Source organism: Emydura macquarii, unplaced genomic scaffold, assembly GCF_026122565.2.
Source record: "Emydura macquarii macquarii isolate MOO-44397 ecotype Brisbane River unplaced genomic scaffold, CSIRO-AGI_Emac_v2 contig_1214, whole genome shotgun sequence".
Lineage (NCBI taxonomy): Eukaryota > Metazoa > Chordata > Testudines > Chelidae > Emydura > Emydura macquarii.
The window spans coordinates 157,870-169,666 of record NW_027131351.1 but is presented as its reverse complement, the minus strand read 5'-3'; the positions used below and the strand labels follow the sequence as shown (position 1 = coordinate 169,666).

At 47.8% G+C, this 11,797-nt stretch overlaps 1 protein-coding gene across 1 annotated transcript; it reads right to left on the bottom strand.

Annotated features, from left to right (window-relative positions):
* Positions 1-3,248: 3,248 nt before the first annotated feature.
* Positions 3,249-4,433, bottom strand: LOC137152418 (chemerin-like receptor 1). The gene has a single exon (XM_067547010.1). The coding sequence runs from the start codon at positions 4,431-4,433 to the stop codon at positions 3,249-3,251; it is 1,185 nt and encodes a 394-aa protein (XP_067403111.1).
* Between the last annotated feature and the right edge of the window lie 7,364 nt (positions 4,434-11,797).

The following is an 11,797-nucleotide window of genomic DNA, read 5'->3' as shown; positions in this document are numbered from 1 at the left end:
TCTCCAACCACTAGACCCCACGCCCCTCCCAGAGCCAGGGAGAGAACCCAGGAGTCCTGACTCTTTCCAGTTCCCTCCCTGATCCATCTACAACACCCCGGGGAATTTTATGTGCCATGCGCTCTGAAGTCATGCAGCTATCCAGTGCTGACAAACCTCAGGAAATCAGTGCTCTGGTTTAGGTCCCCTGGGGAGGCCGGGTTAGCAAGCTTTCGGGCAGCGCAAAGGAGCATTAAATGAGGAAGTAGGATACCACGCTATATAAGCCCATTGGTCTGATGTGGGGGGAGGACAAGAAGGAGGGGGCAAGATAGCAGGTTACATGGGCCCCTGGGTCTGTTCCAGTGACGTCCACCTCCTCCCCGCCAAACACACACACACTCTAACCCACTAGACCCCTCTCCCCTCCCGGAGTTGGGAATAGAACCCAGGAGTCCTGACTCCCAGCCCCCACCTCTAACCCACTACACACCACTCCCAGAGCTCTATTTCCAAATGAGTCATTTTTCACTAGAGTGATAATTGCTGATAAGAGGCTAATCTCCCCTTTGAGAGACCCTTGCTATGACTAACCGAACGCCCCTCACAGCCCTTGTGACAGGGTTAGCCTGCACTGAAAGAGTTAAACCCACACTGTGGGCAGCGGAAGTCCCGCCTCCCCCCCAGGCTGTGCTGGGCATGCTCCAACCGCTGCCCCAGTATAAAAGGCAGCAGCCCAGCTCATTCCCGGCTGACCACTGAGGAGGAAGGACGCTTGGTGGAGGCTCCAAACAGGGAGCTGCTTCAGCCCCCAGCGGAAGGAACCAGAGGCCCCGGAGACACAAATGGAGTCCCGCTGACCACGGCCGACTGCCCGGAGTCCGACGTCCAGGGAGCTACCGGCATCAGGGAACCCGAAGTCCCCAATGAGACCCAGATGACAGCATCAGGAGGCATGGTAGGAAGTGGCCCGGGGGAACAGTGTGAGTGGTATCTCCCACCTGAGATGGGTCAGCGTGCTGCGGTGGGAAGCCTGCTGACCAGATGGTGACCACCCCTGCCACAGACAGGATCCTGGGCTGGACGCGGTGGAGTCGTCTGGACCTGCGTCCTCCTACCCCACCCCCCCCGCCACTCCCCTTGGGGTGACAACAGCCCCCTACCTGAGTTGCAGACTGCAGAGGTGTGTAAACCCCTGCTGTAGCTACAGACTGTCCGCCTGTCCTGCCCTGCCAGAGGGCTTGGGCTATAGACTGTTTACTTACCTACCCTGACCTGAGCACGGCTGTTGACTCTGGCCATTAGGCCACGCCGCCCCAGCCCTAAGGGCAGTCACCTCAGCTCAGACCCTTGAGACATACGGTGGGGAGGGGACCAGTCTGGTAGACTGCGCATGCGGAGGTGCCCTACACCCCCTTCACTGATATAGATAAATCAGTGAAGGATCTGCCACCAAGCAATGGCATTTCATCCTTCGTTGGCTTCTACCCATCCACATTGAAGCAACTGACCATAGAAATTTTGAGTTGGAAGGAACTTCAAGAGATCTTCTAGTGTACTCCCTGCATGGAGACAGGACCAAATAAACCTAGACCATCCCTGACAGGGGTTTGTCCAACCTGCTCTTAAAAACTTCCAGTGACAGAGATTCCACAACTTCCTTTGGAAGCCTGTTTCAGAACTTAACTCCCCAAGGGTTAGTCAGTTTTCCCTAATCTCTAACCTACATCTCTCTTGCTGCAGATTAAACCCATTACTTCTCAGGGGGCATGGAGAACAATTGATCACTATCCTCTTTATAAAATCCTTATGGCTCTTCTCTTCTCTAGACTAAACATGCCCAGTTTTTTCAACTTTACCTTGTAAGTCATATTAAAGATTTTTCCATCGGCAAATGCTGTTTGATGGACATCAAAACATTCTGTGGTGCTATGTCAATTGAAACTTAATTCCATTTTGGAAAAAAAAAATCAGAATAGAGCATTCAGGTATCTATATATTTTTCCCCATTTTTTGAATCTTTCCAGAACAGAGTATTTTGATTTTTTATTTCTAAATGACTTCACACATTTCATATATTTACATAGTAAAATGTATATTTTTTTCAAAGTCAAGATCAGAATGAAACATTTTGGTTTTGGCAGAGCAAAACGTTTTGAGTGACCCAAAGTGAATTTTGTTTCAGCAGGAAATCTTGCAATTTTTTGTTTTCATTCCATTTTGGAATGGAAAGAAAATTTAAAATTGTTGAATTTTCCCACAAAATGAAAAATTCAGTTCCTGCACAGTGCTACTCATAATCGTACATGAATATTCACAAAGCCCCTGTGTGGAAGAGAATTGCAACTCCCATTTTACCAAGATACACAGGACCATTTTACAAACTATTGTTTTAAATGGATGTGAGATGTGGACACTCACTAAGAAGGAAGAAAGCTAAATACCTTGGAGAATAAAGTTGTTGAGATGAATTTGAGGATCAGCAAGGGAGAATAATGTGTGGAAAAGAAGATCAGATAGGAATATATGTGAGTTCTGTAGAGAATCATGTATGAAACCTCAACAATTTTAGTGTGCAGGGCATATAGCTAGGATGATGGAAGAGATAACAGTTAAATGTATCTTGAAAGCACACCTGTATGGATTCCAGCCTCATGGCCAAACAACATGGAGGAATAACACTGAGCGAGCAGGGTGCATTCATCACCAGAACTTGGAGAATAAGAAATTTTTTGGTTCATTGGCATTTCCAAAAAATTGTGGGAGAAAACTTTTGACTGTGAGTTGAAATTGGAAATGAAATGTTTTGCAACTTTCAGCAAATCGAGAAGTCAGAAAAAATTTCATTTCAGGTCCAATGAAACATTTCAATCGACCCAAAACAAAACGCTCTCATTAGACTGAGGATTTTTTTAGCTTTTAAAAATATTTTTTCTAATGGATTTAAAGGACATTTTGAAACGTTTCAATTTTTGCAGACTATTTTTTCCTGACCAAAACAAAACTCAGTGAAATGGACACAAATTTGCAAAATGTGGTGTCCCCTGAATCCGAATTTTTCAACAGAAAAATATTTCCATTAAAAATTTTCACCCAGCTCCAGTGTCAAGGACATCCTTCCTCTGACAGTCAACACAAGTAGAGCTGAGTGGGGAATCATGTCCATGGAAGGGTGGAGTTTGCTGGGTCAATTTTGCCCCTGTTGATGATGGGTAGACATTTAGTCTGAATGTGGCTGAGGCTTTAGCTTTGACGAGCAATGTGGCACCCTAGATGACCTGGGAGTCCATCTTTCTGATGGATTTGGTCCTCATGTCTCCACTGGAACTAGTGGCCTTCTCGTGGAAGGCATTCTCGAAGGCTGAGAAGAGGGTGCCCCGCAGCCTCCCCTTGAAGTCCTGACCCATGAAGACGTAGAGGATAGGGTTAAGGCAACCGTTGATGAAGGCCACGCTGGAGACCAAAGGAATGCCAACGGTGAGAACAGTCTCCAGCTCGGGCCTGTAGTTCATTTCCAGGAAGGAGAAGATGTGATAGGGGAACCAGCAGAGGAAGAAGGCCACAATCACCACGGCAATGACTTTGAATGGTTTACCAGATCGGGCCAGCCGTTTCCTCCGCAACTTGCTGATGATGGCACCGTAGCAGACCATGATGATGGTGAAGGGGATGAGGAAGCTTAAGACAAAGCGACTGATGATCATGGCCTGGTTGATCATGACACTCCTCCTGGCTCTCTCTGCGTTGGTGGCCCCTTCTCCAGCTGTGTCGAAGTTGTTGTAGCAGATGGTGATGTTCTTGTTGTTCTGGGAGGGTGCCGTGTGGCGGAAGTAGAGATATGGAAAACACAAGGCCATGGCCACGACCCACACAGCCAAGGCTACCAGGGAAGCCAGGCGGGGTGTGCGGTGGCTCTGGGCCCACACTGGGTGCACTACGGAGATGCAGCGGTCTAGGCTGATGACCATGAGGAAGTAGACACTGGCGTAGAGGTTGAGGAAGGCCAAAGCACTGTTGATCTTACACAATGCCTTCCCAAAGGGCCAGTGGAAGCCCAGGGCTGTGTAGGCCACATAGAGGGGGAGGAAAAAGGTGAAGATGAAGTCAGCCACGGCCAGGTTGAGGAACCAGATGGTGTTGACTGTCCTCTTCATCCGGAAGCCGGTGATGAAGATGACCAGCCCATTGCCCGTCACCCCAAGCACGAAGGCGATGGAATAGATAATCACAGCAACCATGTGCAGGCTCTTGAGGGGAGCTTGCTTCTGGGCCACGATTTCATTGTCATGGGCATGGCCATTGTCATAGTCATAGTCTGCACCATAAGAGGGTGTGGTGGGGCTATCCCAAAGGGTTGCCAGGAGAGAGGTACCGTTCACAGCCATATGGATGTCTTCAACTCTCTCTGTCTTACCCCTTTTTGCACCTGTAACATACCAACACAACCCCACCATTAGTTATCTCCTCTTGCAACCTCCCATCCCCCAGTACGGTAGAGGGGACACCAGCCTTCAAATATCTGAAGGGCAAAGGCAACAAGGGCCACCTGTGTTTTGTTGCACATCGTAACTTGCAGAATATTTACACCCAATGAGAAACTTGGACAAAGAGGATAGAGAAAGGGAAACAATATATTCTCCTGCCCCCTAAGTGTCCTGTTCACTGGGTTAAGTCAAAATTTTGATCACCAGTGTATATCCTGTCCTGCCCTTTTGTCACAGAGGGCAGGACAGGAGGCAATGGGTTCAAACTACAGCATCGCAGATTTAGATTGAATCTCAGGAAAAACTTCCTACCTGTAAGAACAGTAGGACAATGGAAAAGACTGCCTCGGGAAGTTGCAGAAGTTCCTTCACTGGAGGTTTTCCAATGGAGGCCATCTGTCTTGGATGGTTTAGACACAACAAATCCTGTATCTTGGCCGGGGTTAGACTAGACGACCCTTGTGGTCCTTTCTAAACGTGTGGGTCTATGATTCTATGATTCCTTAAAATCAAGGAAGTTGACCAAAGGGAGAGGGCTCAGAGAAAAGCCATGAGAATGATTGAACAATTGGGAAATATGTGTCAAAGAGTGAGAGACTCCAGGAGCTCAATCTATTTAGCTTAAAGAGAAGATTAGAGGTCACCCAATCCCAGTCTATAACTACCTTCTTGGGGAAAGGTCTAAGAACATAAGAACGGCCATACTGAGTCAGACCAATGGTCCATCTTGGACAGTATCCTGTCTTCCAACAGTGGCCAGTGCCCGACGACCCAATGGCTAGAAGCTGAAGCTAGGCAAATTCAGATTGGAAATCAGATGTCAATTTTTAACAGGGAGGAGAATTAATCATTGGAACAACTGACCAGGGGTCGTGGTGGATTCTCCATCACTGACAATTTTAAAATCAAAATTGGATGTGTCTCTAAAATTATTTTGGGGGCAGTTCTCTGGCCTGTGCGATACGGAAAGTCAGGGTAGATGATCACTATGGTCCCTTCTGGCTTTGTAATGTATGACAAAATCTATTAGGGCTGCTTTTATTATTCAACACAATCCCTCTGTCCGAGGCCTCTCACAACTAAAGCAGGGCAAAAGTGGATTTTTCACTTCATTGGCACATCCAAAAAATCTGGGGAAAAGATTTGTTTCGGGTCAAATCAAACAGACGGTTTTAGAATTTCGGGCCGCTCAGATAGTCAAAGATTTCATTCCTTCCACCTGACAGGAAATATTTCATTTCATTATCAAGCATTTTTTAATGTTTTTAACTCTTTTTTTTTTTTAAAGTGTTTAAGCATATTTTGAAACAAAAAGTCACTTCAAATCAAAAAATCAAAAGATGTCGATTTTTTTCAGAATTTTGGTTTGTTTTTTCTAAATGACCCATATGGAGAAACAGATGCAAATTCACCGGGCATTTCAGTGTCACCGAATCTGCATTTTTTTGCCAAAAAGAAAAGGGGGTTGTTGAAATATTACCACCCAGTTCTGCTAAGAACCCAGGCCAGTACGGCTCGCCAGCCAATATGATGTCTGCTGGAAGAACAGAATGTGGGACACTGTTATGCATCGCGCCCTGATTGGTGAATTATTGATGATTATTTCATTGGTGTTTAAATTATTCTCCGGTGACCCCACAACTGATCCTCCTCACAACCGTCAGCCCACACAACGACAGAAACCGCAAATTGAAATGTCTGAATGATGGAAATAAGGAAAACCTGGGTTTCGGGGTGTACAGAGCGGTGACCTATGGATTATTAGTTATTGCTGTGCTTATAATGCAGAGGGGTGGTATCGGTTACACACCCACCATGCAAATTCTGGAAGCAAGTTGGGGATGAATGGGATGCTTGGTTCCATCCCCTGCTCTGGGAAGAGAATAGTGTCTGCTGGGTTAGAGAGGGTGGGCTGGGAGCCAGGACTCCTGGGTCTAATCTCTGGCTTTGGGAGGGGGGTGAGGTCTAGAGCAGGCAGGGCTGGGCATCTGTACTCCTGGGTTTGAGTCCTGTTTCTGGGTTCTAGCGATTAGCCAGAATAACCATGTACGTAGATTTGTCCCGTTCCTTCTGGCTAGAGCAGCAAGCTCAAGTGAATAAGATTTTCCTACCTAAGAAAACTGCTTCCTAGCCTGAATTGTGCCCCCCAAGATAACTGACCTGTGTGAGGAGAGCTGGGGCTGCCTTCAGAGCTTTTGGGAGGCCAAGACCTGCAGGCCTTGAGTTGAAGAAGGGCTGAGGGATGCACGGAAAGATTTGTAAAATCTACCCCATTGATGACAGCAAACTCTGGGAGCCCAGCCCGCTCCAGCGAGGGCTCTGCCCCCTCTAGTGGCCACTAGCCGGCTACTGGAGCTATTTCTTCAGCACACCCCGTTCAAGCACTTGTTTTTTGACACACAAGCCTCAGGGTCTATCCCCCAGATATCCCAACCTGGGGGCGGTTATTAAAGAGGGAAAGAGGAAAGATGACACCACAGCACCCCTGTCCCATCGCCACTTCCTCTTCTGCCTAGACTGGGAGGCTCCAGTTACTTTAGTTATTATATTGTCCCCTGCAGGGCTGAGAATAATGCCCACAAGTCCTGCCTGCCAGTGCCCACTACACTACACCGCACTCCCCTCCCAGAGCTGGGGCTAGAACCCAGGAGTTCTGGCTCCCATCCCCACTGCTCTAACCAGCTTGACCCCACTCCCTTCCCAGAGCTAGAGACAGAATCCAGGAGTCCTGGATCCCAGCCCCCGCATCCCCCAGCTCTAACCACAAACTTTTGTACATCTAACACCCTAGACCCCCCTCGCTGATTTTCTTTCCCCAAAATTGAATTTTGCAGAAATTTCGAAACGTTTGTTTTCATTCCTTTTCAGAACAATTTTTTCCCCAAATCTTGACATTTCCCATGAAATGCAATAGCCTGTTCCTGGTGATTTCTATGTATAAGCTCCTCAGAACCCATGAAGAGATTAATTAAGGCCACCCACTGAGGAGTTTTTGAGGAGATCCAATCTTCACAGGCAAGTACTGTGGGACTGATTAATGCCATCTCATGCCTGTACATCCGGTCAGTGAGTTCCCCAGCTGCTTCTTCGCGAACACTATAAACTATGAGAGAAGTTGTCTCGTTGATTGCCAGGGGCCTGCGCCATTCCGCTCACTCTTCACCACCCAAAGAGAGTCATGAATCCTGGAATCGTAGACATGTGGGAATGGAAGTCCAGACCCCTGCACGGAGGCAGGACTAAGTATTATCTAGACCAGTGGTTTTCGACCTGTGGTCCATGGTGTGCTGGGAGTCTGCAGACTATTGCTAAGCTTTCCAAAGGGGTCTACAGCTCCAGTCTTAATTTTCTAGAGGACTGCAAATGAAAAAAGGTTGAAAACCACTGATCTAGACCCTCCCTGCCAGGTATTTATCTAACCTGTTCTTAAAAACCTCCCTAAGCAATTTGTTCCAGTGCTTACCGACTCTGGCAAGACATTTTTCCTGATGTCTGACCTAAATCTCCCTAGCTGCAATTTAAGCCCATTGCTTCTTGTCCTAACCTCAGTGATTAAGGCGAACAATTTATCACCCTCCTCTTTATAACAACCTTTTACGTACTTGAAGCCTCTTTACCACATCCCCTCTCAGTCGTCTCTTCTCCAGACTACAAAAAAACAGGTTTTTTTTTCAATTTTTTCCTCATAGATCATGTTCTCCAGATCTTTAATCGTTTTTGTTGCTTTTCTCTGGACTGTCTCCAATTTGGCCACATCCTTCCCAAAACTGGGGTACCCAGAACTGGACACAGTACTCCAGCTGAGGCCTGATCAGTGCAGAGTGGAGCTGAAGAAACACTTCTCGTGTCTTGCTCACAGCGTTCCTGCTGATACATCCCAGAATGATGTTCGAATCATAGAATCATAGAATATTAGAGTTGGAAGGGACCTCAGGAGGTGTCTAGTCCAACCCCCTGCTCAAAGCAGGACTAACCTCAGCTATATCATCTCAGCCAGGGCTTTGTCAAGCCTCAGCTTAAAAACCTCTAAAGATGTTTGCTTGTTGTGCAACAGTGTGACACCGTTGTCTCATATTTAGCTTGTGATCCACTCTGACCCCCAGCTCCCTTTCCCCAGTACTCCTTCCTCGGCAGGAATTTCCCATGTTGTATTTGTGCAATTGCTTTTTCCTTCCCCACTCCTGTACCTTGCATTTGTGTTTCTTGAATTTCATCCTATTTACTTCAGACCATTTCTCCAGTTTAAGATCATTTTGAATGTCCTCCAAAGTGTTCGCAATGTTGGCCCCATCCTGTTTTCATGAAATACATGAAAGAACAGAGCCACAAACACCCCCCACCCTTCCTACCGATAGGCACTTCAGCCTGATACACTGTAACTGTAATCAAAAGTTAAAATCTCAACTGATTCTTATCATTCTACCCTTCAAAATGTTCACTTCAGTCTTTCTAAAATATCCATTTACAGCAGAATAATTCAAGCCTGTCTGTACTTTGTATCATTCTATTTGGTTTAAGATTGTTTGTAGAACCATCCACTGACCGTTTTATCTGTTCGTTTTAGCCACTTTCAATATAGTTGTAAAAACCCAATTTTAAGTATTAAAAGCCCCACTGTGCAATGTAATTACATACACCGACCTAATAGTGAAAGACACTGACAAAAATGAAATAATGTTTGCTTTAAAAATAATATGTGAATTCTTCAGCTAGGAGTTTGCACTGAGTGGTTAGAGTGTGAATAACTGAGCAATTGAGGTCGGTATAGACAGGGAGAACGACTGAACAATTGGTTTGAGTAAAGGATGTCGAAACAGACGAAGAAAACACCAGCCTCACCTAAAACGTTTGAGGGAGGAAGAAAGGAGCAAAGATAATAACTTTTACCACTCAACTGGCCGAAGAGGAGCCCACCCTGATAACTTTGGAGTCAGCCCACTTCAAAGGACAAAATCTGATCAGACTTGCAACAATGTGGGTGATTAAGGATCACACCAAATGCAGATGCAGCAGGACAGAGCAAAAACCCATAGACTGACATGGGGTCTTTTCCCTATAAACTGGGACAGAAAAATGAAGGCTGGAGGTTCCGGTCTACATCACCAACCAGCCAGGAGTACCGGTGCGCATCGGCAGAACCTTGCTCCTCACCCTCGTGCTACGGTCACCTGACTAGTGATTACCACGAGCACCAAGAGGCTGGTAACTATAACATCTGTGAGACCCCTATGTCTGTCTGTCTGTCTCCCTGTCTGTGTATGCCTGTCTGTGTGTGTGAAAGTACCAATTGAAACATGTGTTAACGAAGTATATTTTATTAACAAGAATCCCTGTGATTGTAGCATTGATACAATGTTGATACTGTTCTCCTAGTATTTACATTATTGATACTATTTCACTAAGTAAAGAACAATATTGATGGTGTTACTATTCACCAAATTTCTGTATTCACAAGAAACGTGGCTTGTTGCCTCATCCCCTGAAACAGATCCTGTGATATTTGTTATTTGAATAACAGCAACCCCTTCCCAACTGGTATCATCTGCAAGCTATTGAAGTGAACTCTCTCGGTCATTATCCAAACCATTTATGAAGGTATTGAACAGAACCGGACTCAGGCCAGATCCCTTTGGACCCCACTCAATGTGCCCTTCAGCTGAACTGTGATCCACTGATAACTACCCTCTGACTCTACCACGGCTAGAGTTGCTCATCAAGGACTCCGTGCAGACCAGTCCGTTTGCAGAAATTGTTTCCACTCCATTTGTTTTGACAAAGACACGGCATTGCTTTGGGGGAAATTTCCCGCCGGTTTCTGGTATGGAATCGGCCCCTCGGTTTTCAGAATAAGCAATTTTTGACACCGGGGTGTTTTTCCCTTTGGAAAGCCAGTGTTTGCTGTTTGGGAAACTGTCAGGGGAGGGGAAAATTCCCACTGGGGACTAAATTAAATTTGCCACAGAGGCCCCTCCCCTAACCAGCATGGACTCCCCTTCTCCGCAGAAATAGTGACCAGACCCACCGAAAAGGAAGCAAGACAGTTAAGATTTAAAAAGCGCCAGAAGAGGAAGACGAGCCAGTGACACAGAGGGCAGCACCTGGCCCGACGAGGCGCCTAATCTTGGTCAGGGGGTCTGGCACAAGTTGGCACCTGGCACAAGGGGGGGTCCTGATTTCGGTCAGTGTCTGGACAGCGCCCGGCACACGGGGGGGCCTTGATCTCGGCCAGGGTCCAGGCAGTGCACAGCCTCAATCACAGCGCTAGGTCAGATTTCCAGTAGGTTTCTATTCTTTCCTTACCCTGTGTCTCTCGGGGGTCGTGAAGTCTCAGCGTCAATCCCCGCAGGGCAGCTGCAGCTTACACGGGCTAATTCTGTCTGGGGGCAGGAAGCAAGTTTTACGTGGGTTTCTCTGGGGGAGTTGTGGGCACAGCACGAAGCTGCAGATGAAACAGGGGCTGCCGGCATCTGCAAACCTCAGAGGCGTCCGGCTCTGCCTGCTGCCTGCTGAATGTCTGAGCCCCTCCCACAGAGGTAACCCCAGACTCCAGCACCTCTCGCTGCACGGCATCGGCATGGCAGTTCTCAGAGACAGCTACTCCCATCCAGGTCAGATTCGTGGGGCCACGAGCTGAGACACGGCCACTTCCTGGCACAGCTCCAGCCCATTCACACGACAGCGAGTAGAGGGAGCAGAGGAAATACAGAGGGTAGAGGACAAAAGGGAGGCCCTTTCATATCAGGCCGTCCATCTGAGAAGTGACTTGTAAAGCTGGAGCTGGCACCCAGAGTCCTGACCCCCCAGCCGCCCCCGTCCTCTAACCACTAGGCCCCACTCCCCTCCCAGAGCCAGGGATAGAACCCAGGAGTCCTGGCTCCCAGCATGCACTGTTTTAACCACTAGCCCCCACCCCCTCCTCTCCTAGAGTTGTGGTGAGAACCCAGAAATCTCTGGGGCTTCCTCTCTCCTGCTCCCCCTGCAAAGCCAGAGAGGCTAGAACCAAACCCCACTGCAGCCTCCCATAGCAGCCGGACAAGCCTCCCTGTCTGCTCCTCTGCCAATGTTCAGAGCCGCTTACAAGGAAACCTGGGCGCTATCCAGCGCTGAGACACTTTCCTGTGCTCAGAAGGAGGCCTGGGGCAGACCGAGAATCCTGGCAAAGAGAGGAGAGAGATACCTGGATAGATGGGCCCATCGGTGTGACCCCAGGCTTCCCAGCAGTCACCCCTGCACACGACGCATTCAGATTTGTTCCAAATATGCCTTGAGTGCTGCCCTTTGAAAACTGACAGCGCACGGCTCCGGCCCATCTCTGCTCCCTCGGTGCCGTCCCG

Coding starts and splice junctions, on each gene's coding strand:
- LOC137152418 (XM_067547010.1), bottom strand. CDS start 4,433: ATGGTGGGGTTGTGTTGGTATGTTACAGGTGCAAAAAGGGGTAAGACA.